This window comes from Schistocerca cancellata, chromosome 2, assembly GCF_023864275.1.
Source record: "Schistocerca cancellata isolate TAMUIC-IGC-003103 chromosome 2, iqSchCanc2.1, whole genome shotgun sequence".
In the NCBI taxonomy this organism is placed as follows: Eukaryota; Metazoa; Arthropoda; class Insecta; order Orthoptera; family Acrididae; genus Schistocerca; species Schistocerca cancellata.
In genome coordinates, this window is record NC_064627.1 from 911,791,597 (window position 1) to 911,815,996 (window position 24,400).

The 24,400-nt window shown below is 40.5% G+C and overlaps 1 protein-coding gene across 2 annotated transcripts in view; it reads right to left on the bottom strand.

Annotated features, from left to right (window-relative positions):
* The window catches only part of LOC126162852 (EGF domain-specific O-linked N-acetylglucosamine transferase), a 123,786-nt gene that overhangs the window by 86,131 nt on the left and 13,255 nt on the right, over positions 1 to 24,400 (bottom strand). For both annotated transcript variants that reach the window (XM_049919624.1, XM_049919623.1), the window contains exon 3: positions 11,389 to 11,595. In XM_049919624.1, coding sequence (XP_049775581.1) covers positions 11,389 to 11,595 — 207 coding nt within the window. The remainder of the gene's footprint in view (positions 1 to 11,388; positions 11,596 to 24,400) is intronic.

Below are 24,400 nucleotides of genomic sequence, written 5' to 3' on the forward strand. Positions count from 1 at the left end.
CTCTGCTCTTAAAGACTGACACATCAGCCTATTACCCATGACCTACCCTCCTATAGAAAAGATATCACCATTTCCTTCAACAACTCCCGATAGTTTGTGTCTCTACCACATGGTGCTCTACTCATCACTATTGATACCACCGCTCTTTACATTAATGTATCTAATTCCCATGGCCTAGCCACTACTGAACACTACCTTGCTCAATGCCCAACATACACAAAACCTACAACCTCCTTCCTGGTACCATGACCAACTATATCTTCATCCACAATTACTGCCACTCTGAAGGCATCACCTACAAACAAATCTGCAATACGGCAATGGGCACCTGCATGATGCCATCCTAGGCAAACCTATTCATGGGTCTTCTAGAGAACCCCTTCCTAACCATCCAGAATCCCAAACTCCTCATCTGGTTCAGAGTCATTGATGACAGCTTTGTGATTTGGATTGAGGGTGAGGACACACTACCCACATTCCTCCAGAATCTCAACACCTGCTCCCCATTCCCTTCACCTGCACCTCCTCAGCCCAACAACACCTCCCCCGATGTTGACCTCCACCTCAAATATGGCTAACACAGTATCTCTGCCCATATCAAATATGCCAACCACCAGCAATACCTCCACTTCAACAGCTGCCACCTGTTCCATACCAAGAAGACCCTTCCATACAGCCTAGCCAACCATGGCCATTGCTTCTGTAGTGACGAGCAGTCAAAATATACAAAATGTCTTTCTGAGGCCTTCATTGATTGTAATTTTCCCCCAACCTTGTACAATAACAGATCTCTCATGCCTTATATTTCCAGTCGTCCTCCACCTCGCCAGGTCCCACCATCTGGCCACAGACGATCATTCCTCTCGTGACTCATCTACATCTACATTTATACTCCGCAAGCCACCCAACGGTGTGTGGCGGAGGGCACTTTACGTGCCACTGTCATTACCTCCCTTTTCTGTTCCAGTCGCGTATAGTTCATGGAAAGAACGACTGTCTGAAAGCCTCTGTGCGTGCTCGAATCTCTCTAATTTTACATTCGTGATCTCCTCGGGAGGTATAAGTAGGGGGAAGCAATATATTCGATACCTCATCCAGAAACGCACCCTCTCGAAACCTGGACAGCAAGCTACACCGCGATACAGAGCGCCTCTCTTGCAGAGTCTGCCACTTCAGTTTGCTAAACATTTCCGTAACGCTATCATGGTTACCAAATAACCCTGTGACGAAACACGCTGCTCTTCTTTGGATCTTCTCTATCTCCTCCGTCAACCCGATCTGGTACGGATCCCACACTGATGAGCAATACTCAAGTATAGGTCGAACGAGTGTTTTGTAAGTTACCTCCTTTGTTGATGGACCACATTTTCTAAGGACTCTCCCAATGAATCTCAACCTGGTACCCGCCTTACCAACAATTAATTTTATATGATCATTCCACTTCAAATCGTTCCGCACGCATACTCCCAGATATTTTACAGAAGTAACTGCTACCAGTGTTTGCTCTGCTATCATATAATCATACAATAAAGGATCCTTCTTTCTATGTATTCGAAAGACATTACATTTATCTATGTTAAGGGTCAGTTGCCACTCCCTGCACCAAGTGCCTATCCGCTGCAGATCTTCCTGCATTTCGCTACAATTTTCTAATGCTGCAACTTCTCTGTATACTACAGCATCATCGGCGAAAAGCCGCATGGAACTTCCGACACTACCTACTAGGTCATTTACATATATTGTAAAAATCAATGGTCCCACAACACTTCCCTGTGGCACGCCAGAGGTTACCTTAACGTCTGTAGGCGTCTCTCCATTGATAACAACATGCTGTGTTCTGTTTGCTAAAAAATCTTCAATCCAGCCACACAGCTGGTCTGATATTCCGTAGGCTCTTACTTTGTCTATCAGGCAACAGTGCGGAACTGTATCGAACGCCTTCCGGAAGTCAAGGAAAATAGCATCTACCTGGGAGCCTGTATCTAATATTTTCTGGGTCTCATGAACAAATAAAGCGAGTTGGGTCTCACACGATCGCTGTTTCCGGAATCCATGTTGATTCCTACATAGTAGATTCTGGGTTTCCAAAAACGACATGATACTCGAGCAAAACACATGTTCTAAAATTGGACAACAGTGTCACCCAGGACTGGAACAAGTGAATCACATTTCCCACTACGGTTTCAACTACCTCTCGTGTGCCCTGAAGTGAGGAATGTGCTATCCACTATCTGCTTTACCCCTCCCACAATGGTATTCCACTGCCACCAAATCAGCACAATATCCTTGTCCGCCCCTACTCCACCCCTGCTTCTGATGCCTTGCCTCATGGTTCATATACCTGCAATAGACCTAGATGCAAGACCTGTCCCATACATCTCCCCACCATCACCCACTCCAGTCCACCCACAAGTATCACCTATCCCATTGAAGGCAGGGCTACCTGTGAAATGAGTCAAGTGATCTAAAAGCTAAGCTGCAACCACTATGCTTTGTTCTACGTGAGCATGACAACCAACAATCTGTCTGTTCACATGAATGGCCACCAACAAACTGTGACCAAGAAACAGCTGGATCACACAGTCAATGAGCATGTTGTCCAATACAATGTTCTGCATTTTAATGGCTACTTCACAGCCTGTGCTATCTGGATGCTTCCTACCACCACTAGCTTCTCTGAATTGTGCAAGTTGGAACTCTCCCTGCAATATACCCTACATTCACGTAGCCCTCCCAGCCTCAGCCTTTGCTAGTCATTGCCCTTCACCTAACTAAACCCTTCCCTATTCCCTCTCCGATACTACACAGTCTTCTATTCCACAAGTGCACCCATAATGTTTGATTTCTCTCCTTTTCCACCCCTACCCCACCCCCCCACCCCACCCCCCACTCACTGTGTAGCATACGGATTGCATCTAGCTGCCCTACCCTCTCTCCATATCAACCTTGCTTGCTCCACAAATAGCACTTTACCATTCCCCACCCACACAGAGCTCTCCCCCCGCCCCCTCCCCTACCCACCCCAGCCTCCTTCTTACACCCATCACTCAGACTGCTTCTCCCATCATGCACAGCTGCAAGCAGTCTGGCCTTGGGAGGCACAGAGAGAGCTCATGTGTATGTGAGCTGCATTTGCATGAATATGTGTGTGTGTGTGTGTGTGTGTGTGTGTGTGTGTGTGTGTGTTGTGCGCGCGCGCGCGCGCTCATGTTGTCCATTTCAGAAGAAGGCTTTCTGGCCGAAAGCTCATGTGTTTAATAGTGTTTTTGTAATTTCTGTCTCCAACTCAACATCTCCACTATATGGTGAATAGCAATCTATCCTTTTCACAATATTGACATAAAGAAGGATAACAAAGATGCTCAGGGAACTTAAAGAGAATTGTTTTGAAAATTGCAACATTGTCTGGCCGAAACATTGTTGGATCAATTTTGAGAGACAGTATTTGAGGAAGAATGTGCAACAATTCTGCTGCCTCATCATATATTGTGCACTGGGATCACAAAAAAGAATATAAGAGAAATCAGAGCATGGAAACATTGTAGACAGTCCATTCCTCTCCCCCCTCCCCAACGACTCTGCTACAGACACAAATAAAGGATATGACAGAAAAACATGAATTTTGGTGCTGAGTGCCATGTAGTATATACGCCACCTGCCACCTCCCAAAGTCCTACTGTCCGGCCACAGAGGAGCACTCCTCTCACGACTCAGTACCATCCAGGACTGGAGCAACTGAATTACGTTCTCCATCAGGGTTTCAACTACTTCCTGTGATGCTCCGAAATGAGAATGTTCTATCCTCTATCCTTCCCACCCCCTCTCACAGTGATATTCCACAGCCCACTGAACCTACACAATATCCTCATCCATCCTTACACAATCCCTGCTCCCAACTCCTTGCCTTTTGGCTCATATCCCTGTAATAGACCTAGATGCAAAATGTGTCCCATACATCCTCCCACCACCACCTATTCCAGTCCGGTCACAAACATCACCTACCCCATCAAAGACAGGGCTACCTGTGAAACATGTCATTTACAAGTTAAACTGCAACCACTGTGCTTCACTCTACGTGGGCATAACAACCAACCAGTTACCTGTCTGTAAGAATGGCCATCAGCAAACTACAGCCAAGAAACAGCTGGACCACTCTGTTACTGAGCACATGCCCAATGCAATGTTCTTCATTTCAATGACTGTTTCACAGCCTGTGCTATCTGGATTCTCCCTACCAACACCAGTTTTTCTGAACCATGCAGGTGGAAACTCTTCCTGCAACATATCCTATGTTCTCGTAACCCTCCTGACCTCAACCTTCATCAGTCATTGTCCTTATCCATCTAGCCCCTTCCCTGTTCCCTTTTCAGCCTACACATCCCTCTATTCCACCAATGCACCTTCAGTCTTTTTTACTTTTCTCCTTTTCTACTACCTCCCCACCCCCCCATCCACCCTCCCCCGCCCGCTGTCTAACCTCCTGACTGCACCTAGCTGCCCTACCATCTCTCCACCTCATCCATGTATGCTCCCACAAGCAATGCTTTACCAGCCCCCAACCCTTACTCTGCTATCCCTCCCCCTCCCTGCCCAAGCCGCCTCGATCCCCCACAGTCCTCTCCCATCATACACTGCTCCTCGCAGTCTGGCTTCAGCAGCCAGAAACTGTGTGTGATCATGTGTGTATGTGTAGCATTTGCGCGCTCGTGTGTGTGCGTGTGTGTGTGTGTGTGTGTGTGTGTGTGTGTGTGTGTGTGTGTGTGTTTTCGACAAAGGCCTTATGGGTCGAAAGTTCATTTTCCAACAGTCTTTTTGTTGTGCTCATCTGCACCTCAGCATCTCCCCTACTGGTGAGTAGCAACTATCCTTATTGTAATACTGGTATTGTATGGTGAAGTATTTATGAACATATATTTATGTCACATAACTGTGTATATGTTTTTGTATTGAAAACTGTGATGAGACTCCTCTTACTCCGCTCTGGTTATATTTGCAAAGGCTGGTTTGATACTCCATGCTAGTCTGTCATGTGCAAACCTCTTTATCTCTGGTTGGTTGGTTTTTGGGGGTTGAAGGGACCAGACTACAAAGGCCATCAGTCCCTTGTTCCATGGCCATAAAATCCTACAAGGAATAAAAATAGCAAGCAATCGAGATGACAAGGAGCGACACAGAACCAGAAATACACAGACAAAGACCAGACAAAAGGAATTAAAAGCACACAGAGTGTGACAGTGGTTGGCCGATCATGAAAGGAAAAGCCAACCACCAAGAAACACACTAAAAACCACAATCTAAAACTGGAGGCCAAAGGCCAGACTCAACATAAAAAGGACACAAACCCTCAAATTGAGCGATAAAAGCACCCTACACGAATAAAACTCAAAACTAAGTCTGCCATCGCGGCGTCATCCAATAAAAGTGCAGGGAGCATATCAGGCAGCGCATACGTCTGCCTGAGCATAGTTAAAAACGGACAGGCCAACAAAATGTGGACCACTGTCAACACTGATCCACAGCGACAGAGAGGTGGGTTCTCACGGCACAAGAGACGACCATGCATCCGCCAGGTGTGGCCAATGCGTAGCTGGCAGAGGACAACTAAGTCCTTGCGGGAGGCTCGCAAGGAGGAGTGCCATTCACCTGTAGTCTTCTTGATGACTCGAAGTTTGTTGGGTGAAGGCAGGGTGCGTCATTCATCACCCCAGGCACCAAGTACCTTCTGCCACAAAACTGACCGGAGATCACACTCCGAAAGGCCAGTCTCCAAGGCCGGTGCATTGACAGCCTATTTCACCAGTGTGTCAACATGTTCATTACCGATGATGCCAACACGACCCGCGGTCCACAGAAAAACGACGGAGTGGCCACAATGAGCAAGAGTATGGATGGACTCCTGGATAGCCATCACCAGACAAGAGCAAGGAAACCACTGGTCGATAGCTCGTAAACCACTCAGGGAGTCACTACAGATAACGAAGGACTCACCTGAACAGGAGCGGATATGCTCTAGGGCGCAAGAGATGGCGACCAGCTCTGCAGTGAAGACAATGCAGCCAGCTGGCAATGAGTGTTGCTCATAATGATCACCTATAATAAGAGCATAACCGACACGACCAGCAACCATCGAACCATCGGTATAGACCACGTCAGAGCCTTGAAACATGGCAAGGATTGAAAGAAAGTGACGGTGAAGGGCATCAGGAGGGACTGAATCCTTCGGGCCCTATGCCAAATTGAGCTGAAGGCATGGGTGGGGCACACACCATGGGGGCATATGCAGAGGGCCCGGAAAAGAGGTGGAAGAGGGAAAACCTCAAGCCCAGAGAGAAGAGCCCTGACACGAACCACGATCGTACACCCTGACCGGAGCCACCGTTCTGGAAGACGGACAACCGAGTGAGGGAACAGGAGACGGTAATTGTGATGCCCAAGCAGGCTGCAAAGATATGCAGCATAAGCGGCCAGTAGTTGATGGTGCCGGATCCGCAATGGAGGGACACCAGCCTCCACAAGTACGCTGTTCACAGGGTTTGTGCGGAAAGCTCCAGTGGCGGGTCGGATCCCACTGTGAAGGATGGGGTCAAGCAACCGTAAGCCACGCTACCAAAATCTAGACGGGACTGAATTAACGCCCGGGCAGCTTGTGTGACTCAAGCAACAAAGAGTGTCAAGATGCTGCCAGCATGTTTGTTTAAGCTGCCGAATATGAGGGAGCCAAGTCAACCGGGTATCTAAAACCAATCCCAAAAACCGATGTGTTTCCACCACAGCTAGAGGTCTGCCATCACGATAAAGCTGTGGCACAGTGTGAACAGTGTGATGCCGGCAGAAACACTTAATGCAGGTCTTGGCAGCAGAAAACTGGAAGCCATGCGCTACAGCCCAAGACTGCGCCTTGTGGAGCAGCCAAAAACTGGAAGCCATGCACTACAGCCCAAGACTGTGCATTGCAGATAGCGCCCTGCAGCTGCAGAAAGGCAGCACCAATGTCAGTGGAGCTACAGTATAGGCAGAAGTCATCAGCATACAAGGAAGCTGAGACGGACGTTCCCACTGCTGCAGCGAGCCCATTAATTGCAACTAAAAAGAGGCAGACACTCGAGACAGATCCTTGTGGGACCCCATTCTCCTGAACTCGGGAGGAACTATGGGAGGCCACAACTTGCACACGGAAGGAACGAAGCGACAGAAAATTTTATATGAAAATCGGGAGCAGGCCCCGAAGACCCCACCCGTGAAGCGAGGTGAGGATGGGATGTTGCCGTGTCGTATCGTATGACTCCCGCATGTCAAAAAGGACAGCAACCAGATGCTGACAGCGGGCAGAGGCCATACGGATGGCAGACTCCACGCAGACCAGATTATCGGTGGCAGAGGGGCACTTATGAAACCCACTTTATCTCTGCATAGCCACTGCAATCTACAACCACTTGAACTTTCTTGCTATGGTCAGGTCTTGGTCTCCCTCTATAATGTTTATTCCCCCCCGCCCCCGGCCTCTTCCCTTCATTACCAAATTGACAATAATTAAATGCTTCATGGTGAGTCCTATTAACTGATCCCCTGTTTTAGTCAAGTTGTGCCTGAGTCCCTGCCGCATCAGGCTACACTCCAGGCATATACCTTTAGAAAGGACTTCCTATAGCTTAAATGTATGTTACATGTTAAAATATTGATCTTTTTCAGAAACACATTTCCAGATACTGTCAGTCTGTATTTTACATCACCTCTACTTCAGTCACTGTCAACTATTTTTCTCTCCAAATAGTAAAATTCATCTACTACTTGTAGTGTCATTAGCTAATATAATTTCCTCAGTACCAAATGATTTTAATTCAGTTACATACCATTATCCTCATTTTACTTTTGTTGATGCTCCTCTTATAATCTGTCTTAATGACACTATCCACTCCTTCCAGCCGATCTTTCGCATCCTTTGCTGTCTCTGACAGAAACATTATTCCAACAACAAAGAATGCATTCCAGGCCACATTGTCAAATGGCATACAAATTGTACAGAAACAGGTTTGCTTTTCTTCCATCTTCTAAAATAAGACATATGGTCAACACTGGCTCGTGTGTCTTACATTTCCTCACCTAAACTGATCTTCCTCAAGGCCTGCTTCCACCAGAGTTTTCATTCTCCTGCAAATATTTTGTGTTATTATTATGGAACCATGACTTATTAAACTGATGGTTTGGTGATATTCACACCTGTCGCCACCTGCCTTCTTTGGAAATGGGATTATTACATTCTTCTGGAAGTCTGAGGGTATTTCACATGTCATATATATCTCACCCAGGTGAAATAGTCATGAATGATGATCCCAATCATACGGTAATTCTGAGCAATTTTTCTCTACTCATGGTGCCTTGTTTTCACTTACATCTTTCAGTGCTGTGTCAAATTCTTCTTGCAGTGTCACATCTCTCACCTTCATTTAGTTCTTCTTCATTTTTTGTAATATTATCTTCAAGTTTATTTCCTTTGCACAGCCCTTCTATGTAATCCTTCAACCTTTCTGCCTTACCTTCTTTGATTATTACTGACTTACCACCTGAACTCTTGATAGGCATACATCTGGTCCCCTTTTCTCCCCAAGTTTCTTTAATTTTCCTGTAGGCAGCATCTATATTTCCCACAAGACTCTATATTTCCCACAAGACTCTATATTTCCCACAGTCTTGCATGCTTCTACAGCTTCACATTTCTTCTCTAGCCATTCATCGTTTACTATTCTGCACTTACTACCTATCTCATTTTCAAATTTCTGTATTCCATTTTGCGTTCTTTATTTGCTACATTTTTACATTTTCTCCTTCACTCAATTAAATTTAATATCTTATAGTAAGGCATGAATTTGTACTAGATCTTATCTTGCTGTGTATGAACCTCTGCTGTCTTCTCTCAAAGCTACCAATTCACCATCTATTATATTCCTTTCCTCTGTTTCAGTTAGTTGTCATCTAACATTCCACAGAATCTCTCAACAACATGTCATTCTTCCAAGTTATCCAGGTCCCATCTCCTTAATTACATATTTTTCTTCAGTTTTAATCTGCAGTTCAAAAATAATATTTACGGTCAGAGTTCATATTTGATACTTTAAATGTTTCCAGTTTAAAATGTGATTTCTTAATCTCTGTTTGATTATTATATAATCTATCTGAAATCTTCCAGTGTCTCCAAGTCTGTCCCAGGTATACAATCTTCTTTCAAGAGTCTTAAACTAAGTATTTGCAATTATTAAATTATGCACTTTGCAAAATTCTACTAATCAGCTTCCACTTTCATTCCTTTCCTTTTATCCATTGTCTTCCTCTTCCTACTGTTAAATTTCAGTTATCCATTAATGAAATGAACAATTTCTTTTAACTCCATCACACATCCAGAATGAGATTTTCACTCTGCAGCGGAGTATGCGCTGATATGAAACTTCCTGGCAGATTAAAACTGTGTGCCCGACCGAGACTCGAACTCGGGACCTTTGCCTTTCGCGGGCAAGTGCTCTACCATCTGAGCTACCGAAGCACAACTCACGGCCGGTACTCACAGCTTTACTTCTGCCAGTATCTCGTCTCCTACCTTCCAAACTTTACAGAAGCTCTCCTGCGAACCTTGCAGAACTAGCACTCCTGAAAGAAAGGATACTGCGGAGACATGGCTTAGCCAAAGCCTGGGGGATGTTTCCAGAATGAGAAGGTAGGAGACGAGACACTGGCAGAAGTAAAGCTGTGAGTACCGGCCGTGAGTCGTGCTTCGGTAGCTCAGATGGTAGAGCACTTGCCCGCGAAAGGCAAAGGTCCCGAGTTCGAGTCTCGGTCGGGCACACAGTTTTAATCTGCCAGGAAGTTCCATCACACATGTTTTGAGTGTCTTCATCAGGACATCTAGTAGGCTTACCTGTACTACTTTGGTGAATTTTGGCTATGATAATGCATTCACTATGCTGTTCAAAACTGTTTGCCAGAATTCTTATTTTCTTTTTCATTATTAGGCTAACTCCTACATTACCAATGTTTCATTTTGTGTTGGTAACACTGTACTCACCTGATTATAAACCCCCTTCTTCCTGCCAGCACATTTCACTAAGGTCCACTAAATACATAAATGGTAATTATAAAAGTTTGAATTATCACCTCAAAGAAGTAAAATTTGTATTTTTTTTTCTTTTTCGCAGATAAATGTCCACCATTTAAATAGTAAAAAAAATTAAAAAACAGCACAGTCCATTTCAACTTTATCAATGGACTACATCACTTTGCTATGGTTCCTCTAGCAGTGTGCTACAGTATTGTGGCAGTGAAATTTCAATGTGTACCAGGACTGCAGATGTGTAACTACAAAACCAACAAAAATTAATTACATAACTTTATTTTCTTGAGGTCATAATTAAAACTTTATGACTATTACTGATAACTTCAAGCTAACTACATTTCAAGTTCACTAACCTACTTAACTGATTAACAGAGCTAAAATTCCCTACTCTGACCTGCAGAGTGCCACATTCATTTTTCCTCCTGAGCAGTCTCTGCCCTGAGATCTGAACAGAGTACTGCCTTACATCTACATATATATACTCTGCAAACTACTGTGAAGTGCATGGCAATGGATACTTAGCATGGTACCACATGTTATGTTTTATTTCCATTATTGCATATGTGGTGCAGGAATGACTGCTTAAATGTTTCTCTGTGTGCTGAAATTCATCAAATTTTTTCTTCACAGGCCCTACAGGAACAATACATATGCGGCTGAAGGAAAGTTCTAGAGTCTTCATTTAATACTGGTTCTCGAAATTTTGTAAGAAGTATTTCGCCTTCAGAGTGTTTTATCCAAGAGGATGCCATCATCATTAAACCATACAGCAGAGCTGCATGTCTTTGGAAAATTCAATGGCTCTATTTTCCCTCGCTTTCGACTGTTCACAGTACAGACATAGCAAGGCCATGTTGGCTTTACGTTACAAGGCCAGTTTTGTCAATCATCCAGAAGGTTGCCCTGCACTACTGAAAAGGTGGAACCACAGCTCCTCTAGTATGGCTGTCTGTACATTATCCATGTCTGTATCACTGAGGCAACCGAGCTACCCCACCCTGAAAGGTCCATTGTTTGTGAGGGCACGGGAGGAGATGTGGGGGCAAACCTATCAGCTTGATATGTAATGGTTGGAAAAGTGTGATAATTTTATGAAGTCTATTAAGCACACATTTTTAAATAGTGGTTAAATGATGTACTTTGTAGGATTTCATTCTTTCCTTCACCTTTTCATCAAGACTGAGTATTAGTACAAAATATTGTGCTGAGTTATTATGATGCAGTATGGTTTTAAGTTATTAAGTGGATATTTAGTTGTTGCTGACACATAACAGCTTACCACAAACCTTAAATAATGGCTCACACATCACCATCATCTCTTCAAGCTGTTGACGAACATATCCAAAATCACCCTGGGTATAAAAAGTTTGGAGCTGGTCCTGCTTTGACTTCACCCATCCCCGGTGATCACCAGGACACAGAGGCATTGAATATGACTCCTGTAGCTTGCAGCCTTGCTCATATCCCCAACAAGCCTTTACATCTAGATACTCCTGCAAGAGCAAATGGAACAGCATGTAAAAAGTTCAGTCTTATGAGTATCTCATTTGTTTCATCTTAAAGTTTGTTTCTGGTTGTGTTCCTTCATCATGAAATCAGTTAGCATGTAAATCAAATTTACGATGTCTTGGAACACAGAAATCTACATTAAATTGAAAAATAATATTAAAATATCTAAGAGCCAAATGGGTAAAATACAGATACAGTTACAAGTTTATTAGATCCTAAAGTAGCTAGCAGCATAACAAATAGATACTGTAGAATACTATGGTTTAAGAAGTATGTTTATTTTTTTCGTTAACAGGAGCTAAGGAAATATGTTGAGAATACAGAACAAATAACATCCCTTCAAAGATGAGGGTACAGTGTACAAGGGTACAGCACTGAAAATAATATGAACGCCTTAGGGATTATTTACTGAAATTTTTGATCAGTTGGTTGAAGACAATAAGTTTGTTGAGTACAATCATCAATGAGAAATGAAGTTTATATTTAAGCAGCATAATGAATAAGTAAAATGTGGGAATCAAAGCATCGCAAATCTATGACAATGTCATGACAGTTCAAAGTTTAATGTCTTTTGTTTCGTTCTGTGTTCCGTTGTCCATCGAAATATTGAACAGGGCGCCAAATGTCCCGTTTTTTCGTAATCAGTAGTAACCTTATCTCTTTTTGTTTCGCCGCGCGGTCTAGGGCGTCTTGTCACGGTCCGCGGGGCTCGCCCCGTCGAAGCTTCGAGTCCTCCCTCGGACGCGTGTGTGTGTGTGTGTGTTTTGTCCTTAGCACAAGCTAGTAGTAGGTAAGTAGTGCGTATGCTTAGGGACTGATGACCTCAGCAGTTTGGTCTCGTTAAGACCTTACCACTAATTTCCAAATTCCGTTTTGCTTCATTTTGTGTTTTTATTTATTTTTGCGGCAGTTCAGTGTCTTAGACACGGTTTTGTAATATTTTCTTGAATCTTGGTTTGCGTTGAATGCAAAAATGGAATGAAGAAGCATATTATGATCACGGTATGAGGATAGGCGTGAACAGAAGATTTTCCGGCATCATGCTCGGTGCCAGTGACTTATGCGTCAGCTTCGCGATTGGTATCGATTATTTACTACTGTAGAAATAACGGACGGATGTAAAAAGTTTTCATTACAAAAAGCTACAGGGCTATCAATGTCCAATTGTATTTGTAGTTACAAATTAGCTATTTACTGTTACCTGATATAAATTTGCAGTAGATGCAACCTACACGATGTATTCTGACTGTTACTGACAACAATGAGAAGTAAGCGGAAGTTTCAAACCTGGGTTCGGCAAGCTTGCTTTAGTGCGCTGCGTCATGTGTTGCTTGGTGTGTGTGAAACTAACTAGTGCCCGTTAATATGGCGAAAAGAAAGTGTTCTTTCTCGAAAACATGAAAGAAGTGTTCCCTTTTTTGAAGGAAACAACGAGTAGGAAGGTAGAAAGTACGTTTGTGTCGTTCAGTTTTTTTCCATTGAACATGGAGGACTTGTCGATATAATACAGCGCATAAAGAAAAAGGAGCGCCTGTCGGCAGTTTCTGCGAGAACTTCTAGCAGCATAACTTTCTTTGTAAGTACGAATAAACTACAGAGGAAGATAAACGAATCGCTGCGAAAGAAGGTCTGCGTTGCATACCACAAAACACAAATCATTCTTTGCACTCATTGGACTGCACGGCTCTTCTCATCATAAGATGAGATGAAATTCGCATGTTCTATAAAAACTATAAAATGCGAGTCGGTTTTAGTGACGTTTTATCGCTGCACGCAATGCATGAAGTTCAGTGAAAACCTAAGTGTGTGTCTGTGGTGGTTGATACATCATTTCACAAAAGCTCATAGCTAGTACCGATTTTAGATAGGTATTTCATTCCTACCAAAGGTGTTCAGTGTAGAGTAATTGGTCTTCAGAACACTGGCGGAGAAACTGCAGAATTATTAGCTAGCTATATTCTGGATATTTTAAAATAGGAAATTTTAGTTGACAAGGTCGTCGTATTTTGCGCATATAATTGTAATACCGACTTTAGTGGGTTCAAGAGGGCAGGAACAAACAATGTCTATTCCAAAGTGGATAATGTTCTCAAGATGAACATTCAAGGCATCGGATGTGTGACCCATGCGGTACACAATGAAGTTCAAACAAGTGCAGACATTCTTCTCATTGACATAGAAACAATAGTGAAATTTTTCAACATTTACACTGTGCGTGTGTAGGGACTGAAAACAACTGTGATTACGTTGATACTGAAATCAAGCAAGTTCCAGGTGGTGAAACTTGATGACTGTCGTCGTTGCAGGAGTTTAAAGAATTACTGATATGCATGAACCTTTAAAGTCTTATTTTCTGTCACAGCACAGGTATCCTACATTGCTGAAAAGGTTATGTGAGAACTCAAAGTGACATTTTTGGCTCCATTTCACACAAAGCTAATCGAAAATATTTTCTAATTCAATCCAAAAGTTGGAAAGAACCACGAATTTGGAAACATAAAAGGGAAGGTGTGATGTATTCTGTGAGACTCTGTAAAAATATAAGAGATGCTAGTGAGTTTTGCTCTTGTTACACCAGGCACAAATTTTGTTGTGGAAAGGATATTTTCAGTTGTGAATTCCCTTTGGACTGATGAGAAAAACCTGTTTTACCACTGAAACTACTGAAGCAATTGTAATAGCTAAGACTCATTATCAAGACCTTATATGCAAGGAGTTCTACAACCTGCTATTAACAATTCATAGTGACGCTAAATGATCTACAGATTTTTGATGTATACATTAGTGTTTATTTGCTAGAAATCATTCTATCAGTATTTTGAATTATAAACAGTTCTTGGGAAAACGATGAATTATCACATGATAAAGGAGCGCTGTTGCAAACATGTTTTGAAGTTTCTTGTTAAAGTCTATGTCTTTTTATAGGTATATAAATTTTATAGGTATATAAATTTTAGTAGAAGATGCAATCATGTGTGCAAAATATTTTCTGTTTGTCTAGTATGCCATTTTGTCCCATTTTTTTCCCAATTTTTTGCAGATGTCCCTTCCTTAAAGAAAAGAAGTGCAACAATTTGCTAAGATCAGAACAGAAAACTACACAAAAGCAGAAGACGCTATACCTGATATGGTGCAAGTCTGGCAGGAAATCAAATTCAGATATCAACCATGAAATTAAAATGAACCTTAACAAATTATAGATGCAAGTTTTATGTTTGTTGTGAAAGAATGAAACCAAAACTATCTCATCATAAAAAAAAACTTTAAAATAACTGCTTAGTTGTATATTCCATAATTAAACATATTGTATGTTGTTTTATTATTATTTATTAGTTTATGAAAATGACAGTGCAATGAAGGTGGTACTCCCAGATAATATTAATTACTAAATGTTCACTTAAAATCAGAGTGTTCATTTCAGAATGTAAGCTTCTGGAATTGGGAACACAGGATATTTCAACAAGCCAAAAAATGTCCTGTATCTTCTCAATAATTGTCTTGAAGACTTGCCCCAACATTATTTTAGTCAAAATTACATATGCCAGATGCGGTTTCCCTGTAGCTACAACTGTCCACGATGCTCATAATTGGCTGCCACAGAAATAGCCCATATATCACAAAAATCTGACTGACTTTTGTAAGCATTTTGCAATATATGTCATCACTAACTACCACTTGTAGTTCGTCAACCTCCACACAGAGGCTGAGAGACAGACTCCATGTATTAAGGACTATTCCACAGTTCAGAGGGAAGTTAAGGTTGCATGATTTGGCTGTAATGATTAGAATAGTGTTAAAAAAACATATTGACTGACTGTTCTGTCAGTTCTTGGTAGACCATTATGAATGACACATGGCACTGGTATAATATTCTACTATATTTATTATTTTACAAACCGGCTTTCAGCTGTTATGCTATCATCAGAGATAAAAATAAATACAGGGTCATTCCACGTCAAGGGGACCAGGGATCCCCACTCGACCATCTCCAAATCTAATGAAATTTGGTGTGAAGATTCTATACGACCTTTGATGGTTACATACCAAATTTCAGTTCAGTTTCTTCAGAGATTGAATTTTTAGGGGCTTTTAAAGAGAGACACTCACTCTCACATCACATACGAAGGCGCAGATGTGCCAAGTTTGCTAGGCTTTTTTAAAAGTTCTAGTACATATTTGGTGTAACATACATAGACAACTTTTTATCTTGAATCAGACCATGGCAAAAATTCGGGATTTTGAGAACTGCTACTTTTCAAATGAACCAATCACACCAAAACTTGAGAGGGTTATTCCTACCTATGATGTTCATATATGGATGAAATTTAATTAATGTCTGATGCCTAGAAGAAAAGATATGCATCTGCAGAGTTGGCCAAAATTTTCTACCTGCAAATTTTAGGGATTTTTTTTTTTTTTGGGGGGGGGGGGGGGGAGTGTTATCTCAACTGTATCTTGTTCAATCCCTATTTTCTTGCCACAGCTTGAAACAGTATGCTTTAAGCTTTCAAAGCTATATTGTTTAACTTCTGGATCTAGCATATTGATGGGTAAGAATACATTTCAGGAGTTACTATTTTCGCTCTTTCAGATGATTGAAAGTGAAATGTTTTGCTCATTAAGTCCCACAATTAATTTTTTTTGAGCATATAAATAAGTTTCAAACATTAATTGAGCATATGCCATAAAACAAGTATAATACACAATACAGCAAATTTGCCAAACAAAAACACTGAAGAGTCAGTTCCATTTTTGGTTAAATAGTTCTACAATTTTGTCAAGGACAGATTGAGGAAAACTGTATTGTCTTCCTGGTGACAAGGGTATCATCTTCCTGATGATGATGATGATGATGGTGCTTCTAAAGTCATGAAAAAATGTTGCTCAAGAATCCATCAGGTGTCTTTAGCAGTTGGTTAAATAGTTCTACAATTTTGTCAAGGACAGATTGAGGAAAACTGTATTGTCTTCCTGGTGACAAGGGTATCATCTTCCTGATAATGATGATGATGATGGTGCTTCTAAAGTCATGAAAAAATGTTGCTCAAGAATCCATCAGGTGTCTTTAGCAGTTGGCCTGTGGAAGGAACAAGCGGAACCATGTGGGTGCATAAAGCTGATGAGGACATCTTTTTGTCTCACTTGGCTCACACCATTAGCTGTGGAAATTGCCTGAGTAATGCAGCCTTTTCAGAACTTTGTGCTAAAGGTGACTGTCCAAGTGATGATAATGAAGTATTAACAGGAAAGCAAGCAGCAACAACAACAACATCCATGTCTTCAGTGGATGGTGATTCTTGCTTATCCTGGATGGATGATTTCTTTTTCTTCTCTCACAAATTTTCTGATCATGTTTAAAACGTTCATTAGACAGTAAATTGAGCCTATCAGACATTAAAATGATTACTGCTGTTAAAGCCTTCTTGGTTATGTGTTTTTCTTTACCATATGGGTTGTAGCAAGTCATCTGCAGGAACTGAAATTTTGTCATTAACAAGACATTATGTTATGAACAAATTTGGGCATCTTAAGTAAAATCAAGCCCAGACCTACGTCATAGAAGCTCCTTGTCCATTGGTGACATTTCCTTAACTGATTGTAGTTGACTTTTGTCATAATAGAATAGTGATGACTTTTGACAATCAGCTCCATCTGATCCACTAAAGTAGCTGGGTGAAGGGGTTTATTGGTCTCTTTGTTCGTTTTATACAATAATTTATTAATCTATAACAAGCAATTTTGAAAGCTCATGAATATCCTGGTTTTAAAGCATAGGAGATTCAGTTTCATTTGTATATAAAACTACAAATTGGGCCATAAAAACATTGTTCTAGTTCTTACCTGCAGCTACAACAATGATTATTGATTATTCAGACTCTGAAAGTGGTGGTTCAGCAATGTATCACTGCTGCGAGTATGGAGCCTTATCATTGCTGCGAGGATAGAGCCTTAAAAAACTATTGCTGCTTTATAATATCGATAGAAACAGTGACAATGCGTATATGTACCAACATGTATCGCAGGGTTAAATCATTCTTAACAACATGTGATGGAGCCAGCTGGGATATTTTTACTTCCCCTCTTGTTTTGCCGTCTGCCTCCTTAAAATTCACTTTTTTTTATTTCTGACTAATTACCATTACCACACATGAGTATAATCTGCATTTTCATAAAAGAAAAAGGTTGGCCCTAGTTTTAAAGAATATAACACCCGATCTAATTTTGTGCTTAGTTTTGTATATGTAATTGATTTTCTGATTTATTTTGACTGTTCCTTGTTATAGGGTGCAGTCGGTAATTGTTTAGTAACTTATATTCTGTTGTTGACTTATAAACAAATATAAATTCTGTACTAATTATAAACATTTGGAAAATGAAATGCTGGCATTCTTTAAGTATTTATTTAGTTCTATTCAAAAACATGTTAGCAAAGCCAGCTCTTAATTAATTCTAAAGTAATTTCCAGTTTTGTCAAAAGGATTGCTTGCATACCTATATTTGTAAATTTCATGATTTAAACAAATAATACGGCTTAACCCTTGTAGTAGAAGAAACTGTTAAAAAGACGGAATTTTTCAATGTATCCAGTTAATTTAATGAGTTAAGTTTTAATTGTAATTTCTGTAAATTATACATCAAACAACGTGTAGTTTCAGTGCCTATTGTTGCGCTGATATATAAGGGCCTGATTTTTTGTCCCGAGACAGTCAATGCACAGCCGAGTTTCAGATGAGGAACCCGTATTGGTTAGAACAACAACAATGCATCCAGTTAACTGTGAAATAAATGTAATAGGCCATGTGCTAAAACAATGACAGTGTCTGTTCAGTACACACCATATTATTGCGGCAAGAACTATGTGGTTAGGTTTTTACTGCTCGTAGGTGTTCAACAGTAAACCATTAAACTATTAACGGGGCTTATAGAAAGTTAAACAAAAGTGCACTGGCCATACAACTGTGTATTATTGGGGGTTGTGAGTAATGAGAGCAAAGAACTGTGAACTGCAACTGTGCACATGTTGGCTACATCATTTACAGTAGTCAGTACTGCACTTCCACCCCCTACTTTTTCAGCCAGTATTACAATGCAGTACATCGACACCAAGGTCAATCAATGAAGAAATAAAGCAGGTGAACATCACAAACACAGCATTCCATTATGATCATCTAGATTTCATGATCTTAAGAGCATTTTGTGAGGTTTTAGTATATTTATATTCTATACTGTAAGATAATGTAAAAACACTTATTAGCATAGTTACATTCACTAAACTACAGGCATATCTTATACTATTAAAAGATACTACAATCATACATTTTTTTATTTACAATTTCAAATTGTATTAATTTTTTGTATTATTTATTAATAATCCATTCTCCCTACTTTTGAATAGATATTCTTACTCATCAATTGAAGACCCAGAAATTAAACAACATAGCTTTGAAAGCTTAAATCATGCTGTTTCCAGCTGTGGCATGAGCAAGAAAACTGAACAAGACCCAGTTGATATATTGCAAACCCCCCCCCCCCCCACCCCCCCAAAAAAAAATGCAAGTAGAAAATTTTGGCCAACTCTGCAGATGCATATCTTCTCTTCTAGGCATCCAATGTTAATTACATTTGCTCCATATATAGACATCATAGGTAGGAGTAACCCTCTGAAGTTTTGGTGTGATTGGTTCATAAGAAAAGTAGCAGGGGTTGGTCAAACCTTGGCTCTCAGACTAGCACGACAAATTTTTTTAGCCACTTTAGAGGCTTGCATCTATATTTAGGTGTAGCTAAATTCCAAATTTTTGCCATAGTATGATTCAGCATAAAAAGTTGTCTATATATGTTAAAGCAAATGACCAAATGTGTGCTAGGACTTTCAAAAAAGCCTAACAAACTTGGCACATTTGTACTTTCATACATGATGTGAAGATGAGTAGCCCCTCTATAAAGGCTCCTAAAGATAAAACTACTTAAGATACTGAACTGAAATTTGGAATATAATCATCAAAGACGATATTGAATCTTCACACCAAATATCATTAGATTTGGAGATGGTTGAGTGGGGACACTTGGTCCCTTTGACATTGTATGACCCTACAGCATGTGTGGCTGCGAAATTTTGTAGGAGCAAAGATTTTAAACTAGTGCATTACATAGTATCTCGGTTTGTTTCCAAAGATGACAATTCTAAAATGTTTGATTTCAGACTAAAACAAAGAGGAATTATTTCAGTGAAAATGTTACGTAATTATTGAACTTAGACAAACTATGTGACTCATTAAATAATGAATTACATAATAAATTACAACAAGTGTTGTGAAAAGATAACAAATTGAACAATAAAGTTTGATGAAATTTTCCAAGGGAGGAGTTGAACAAAACAATCTTATCTTTCTTTAATGGTCCAGTATTACAAGCAGGTAAGATATACAACTGAGATTAAGCAGGTAAGTAACACAGCTGTGATTATATAAAGCAAAAAATTTTAACAGGGCGAATGAAAATACAGGGTGTTTCCAAAAGCACATACGTATTACAAAGTATTAGTTTGTCAAAATCATTGATCGGTGCGAAATGGCTTGATTATTGGAGGAACGAATACATTGCCTAGTTTATATTTATTGTTGCTAGATGTCTGTTGTCTTCTAATCGCTGGTCTCTGTCACATATTGCAAAATGGCTACTTTGCAGAAGAAATAATTTTTTTGTAATTCTGCGGTTACAGTGCAAAGACCTTTTACACTGAGTTACCAAATTGCACCTCCGAAAGGACAGAACATTCGTAGGTGGTATCAATGGTCTGTACAACAAGCACCCGCGATCCGGAGTCCGAATCTGTGGCACTCGCCTCGGGATGCCTCTGGCATGTGTTGGAAGCCAGGACGACTCCCCACGGCAGTGAGCCGTGGAGTGGCCTCTTGAACCAGCGATCCACTGTGGATTGGAATGCTGGTACCCCATCTGCTGCTGCGTGAAGCTAGTGGTGTGACACGCCCCGCCGTCCAGGAGAGCTGCCACACTTGAATGAATCTCGTTAGAAACCCGCACCTATTTATACGCAGCTGTGTGCCTCCGTTTTGCCACACGCGCCGCGCTTCATGTCACTTACTCACAACACGCTAGGCTCTGTGGCCTCTATTCTACTTCGCAACTTTTTGTGCAACTCACTGCAATCCGGCCCGCACCTGTCAGTAACTTGTGCTTAGAATATTGCACAAAACTAACTTTCCCTATCCTAAATGTTGGTGCTGCTACAGCAAGACGGTGACCCACACTTGACTACCCAAGTGTGTGAGTATCTGAATGAGCCGTTGGATTGATCTTCAAACAGCCGGCGACTTACCACTTCTTAGCTGGCTACCACTTTCACCAGATTTGAAGCCCTGTGACTTCCTCCTGCGAGGTTTCGTTAAGGACAACATTTATGCACCAACACTACCACAGAAGAGATGAAGAACCAGATATGTATTGCCATAACACCTATGACGATGAACATGCTTATCCGGGTTTCGGACGAATTCGAGTATCAATGTGATATTGTTCATGTCCCTGGTGGAGAAATACTGAACATCTTTAATCTAAACTTGAGAGATTCTTAAATCTGTGTCCCAAGTTTCATAGTTGTATGTATTACGGTTTAATAAATATATGCATTTGAAATATGTATATTCTTTTAGAAACGCCCAGTATAATAAATTGTACAAAGAGAAAAAAAAAAACGGGCCATGTGAGTAGGAAGGATAAGTTACGACATGGTGTGGATGGGTTTATCAATAGTATCTGCCATTAGAAATGGCGAGTAGTAGAGCTGTATCTGATTGTTCAGAACTAAACTTGGGGAAATTGCGTTGGTTTATTAATTTCCATTGTTTCAAGGCAGTTCATCTTTATCTATTTATGGATGTGATGTGGGACTTAATGTTGCACCTTGTATCTATAGTCTGGTTTGCAAAAGTAGTCTCTCCTATTCTAAGTTTCCAATTTCTATTGTGTTCCTTAAAGCAGGTGCATATTCCCCTGTCACACTTATAGAATTTTCCACAATTATGAATAATTTTGTATATTCCACTCATTTCCAAAGCTGGAGTGCTGTCTTTACCGCTGGGTAAAAAGTGGCCAATATAGTTACCTACATAAAATTATATTTTAAAATTCCTGGATTTAAGCTTTCTGGCCACAATCAGTGAGTTTTTTCCCTAAATATAGAAACATGCATCATTTATTGAGGTCTTCAGGCAGTGAGATGAGAATTGGCTGAAGAAGAGACGAGACTTGTTTTTTTATACATTTTGGAGTCCACCAAGTCGGGGTTTTTGCCATTCTTTGAAGCTGTTTGTTTGACTGTATTTAATTCACTTTTGAAAGTTGTCCTCACTCATGGGGATGGGTGGGATGTGCAGGTACTCCAATGTCTGTAGTGATAGTTTTCTGTAGTTTCCAGGGAAACTAGATGAACTACCGTAAAATAATGGAAATCAATGAACATATCAATTTCCCCAACTCATTACTGAATGATGAGAGACAGTTCTCTTACTCAGCACTTCTAATGGTTGATATTACTCATAATCCCATCTAGACCATGTTGTAAATTACCCCCCTACTCACATACACAATTTATTCTGCCTAATCTCAATTAATACATCTTAACCTACTTTTAATATTGGATCTGTTAAAGATAAGATTATTTTGTTCAGCTTCTTCCTAGGAAAATGTCACCAGAGTTTATTGTCCACTTCATTTCCTTCTCAGAATAATTGTTGTAATTTGTTATGTAGTTCATTATTTAATGCATCATATTTTGTCTCAGTTCAATAATTTTACATAACATCTGATGATAACACAATAGCTGAAAACTGGTTTGTAAAATAATAAACATTATACCAGTGTCATGTGTTTCATTCAGAATAAATTACTTGTTGTCCTCATCCTACTCCAATCATGAGCCCTTAGCTCACCAGTGAGGTGACAGATGTGGACGACAAGTATACTGCAGTATTTGCTATGCAGGAAAATTAATGGCTTTTCTCTGTACCCTGATTTCTTAAGTGCCCTGGTGCTATGTAAAATAACTTATTTTCCTCTGCCTCTGTAAGAGGAGAAGAGAATCAGGCATCGCTTAGGTTCAGTTCTTTGGAAAGTAAATGTGCTGATTAACATGGGGAGTATTCAGTGAATCTTAATGAGCAATTTTGTGACAAACTTCTCATCAAAGGTTACAAGCAATTCTGGATCTTAACCTGTAAATGTCTCATGTCAGTCCTGATACTCTTGGGGAATATCACTGTGGGAGTTCAACCACTCAGACCCATTTATATGAACTGTGACATTGCTGCAGTACACAGATAGAATGTTATAAAACATGGAATTTAAGAAATTTAGTCCAGTATATTGTTATTCCTAAGCACAGTAAATCTAAAAAGACTGGAGAATGACAAGTGAGAATATTAACATGGTTTGTATCAATTGTTACTAAATACACTTAATAAATCGTTAATGCCCTTATAGCTTTACTTTATATAATTTTGCTCCACTTTAGGGCACGGCAAACAGTAGTATGGAATAATCGCAACTGCTCTGTCAACAACAGGCTATAGTCATGAGGAACTGCTGCTGTTGTTGGATGGCAAGCAATGGCTCATCAGCCTCGGCAAAGAGGTAGGGGATCAAGCTAATCTTATATGACTTTGTGGATAGCCTAATCTTCTCACAGTGAACAGCATCATGATTATGACAATTGGTAGTTTGACAGTGTTGTAAACCATGCAATCACAATCAAGTGGGCACCTCATCAAAGTCTTTTAGAAATGTAGCAGATGCATTCAGTCTGTTCCCCATGACTGGTGGCTACTGAATTTGAAAATACTTAATATAGCTTCTCATCAAAAGGTCACAAATCTCATTCAAATTTTAAAATTAAGTGTTGTATTCCTCTTTCAGAGAAAAATACAGGGCATTGTATACAGAAAACAGTTACTTCAACTTTCTTTTTGGCTGCTAAAGTGTGCTTTTCTAGATGTAGTTGTCTCCTTAGTGTATTTTCCTGGCCTCAGGCAAGGTGGAACCAAGCTCACTCATAAAGTAGTCACAACTGCACACCTTTTCAGAATACATATTCCAGCTGCCCCTCTCTGTGGTGGTAGAAAATTGGATTCTGGTTTTGATTGTAAGCAGAATAAGTGAAGTATTTAGCCACTGCCTGGGCTATGTAATTAGGTGTAAGATGAAATCTGTTTGGGCTTCCAGCTGCATCAAGTGCTTACACATCCATAACCTTTCAGCTGAGTGCTTCTTGATCAATGACAAGTGGTAACAAACTGCCTTGTAGTTGCTGCCATTTTTACATAACCACAGTACTGGTTGGTAACACCAGCAGTGTTCAGGTCATTGCCATCCAGTGGCTAGATTCCACACAGCACTTAGATGGAAACCACTTTTTTGTTTCTGTAACTTTTTAAATTAGTGTCAAAGCATCTGATACATTCTCAATAATTTGCAGCTAAACATAACATGGGACCTGGCCACCAAAAACTTATAGCATGGGTGGTAGAGATAGAACGGAAACACTGAGCACCAGTGACATCACAACTAGCACCACTACTATACAGGAGGGACATTAATAAAAGCGACAAACTGCAGGGACAGATTCCTGACTGGAAATGGAGGAAAAAAGGTCCTATGAAACCCTGTCGAAAAATATATTGTTGCCGCAGTAGATACCACTGACAAATGAAAGTTCCTCTGACCATGTGCTGTGTGATTGATGCAGCATACTGTAAACAACAGAATGATTCA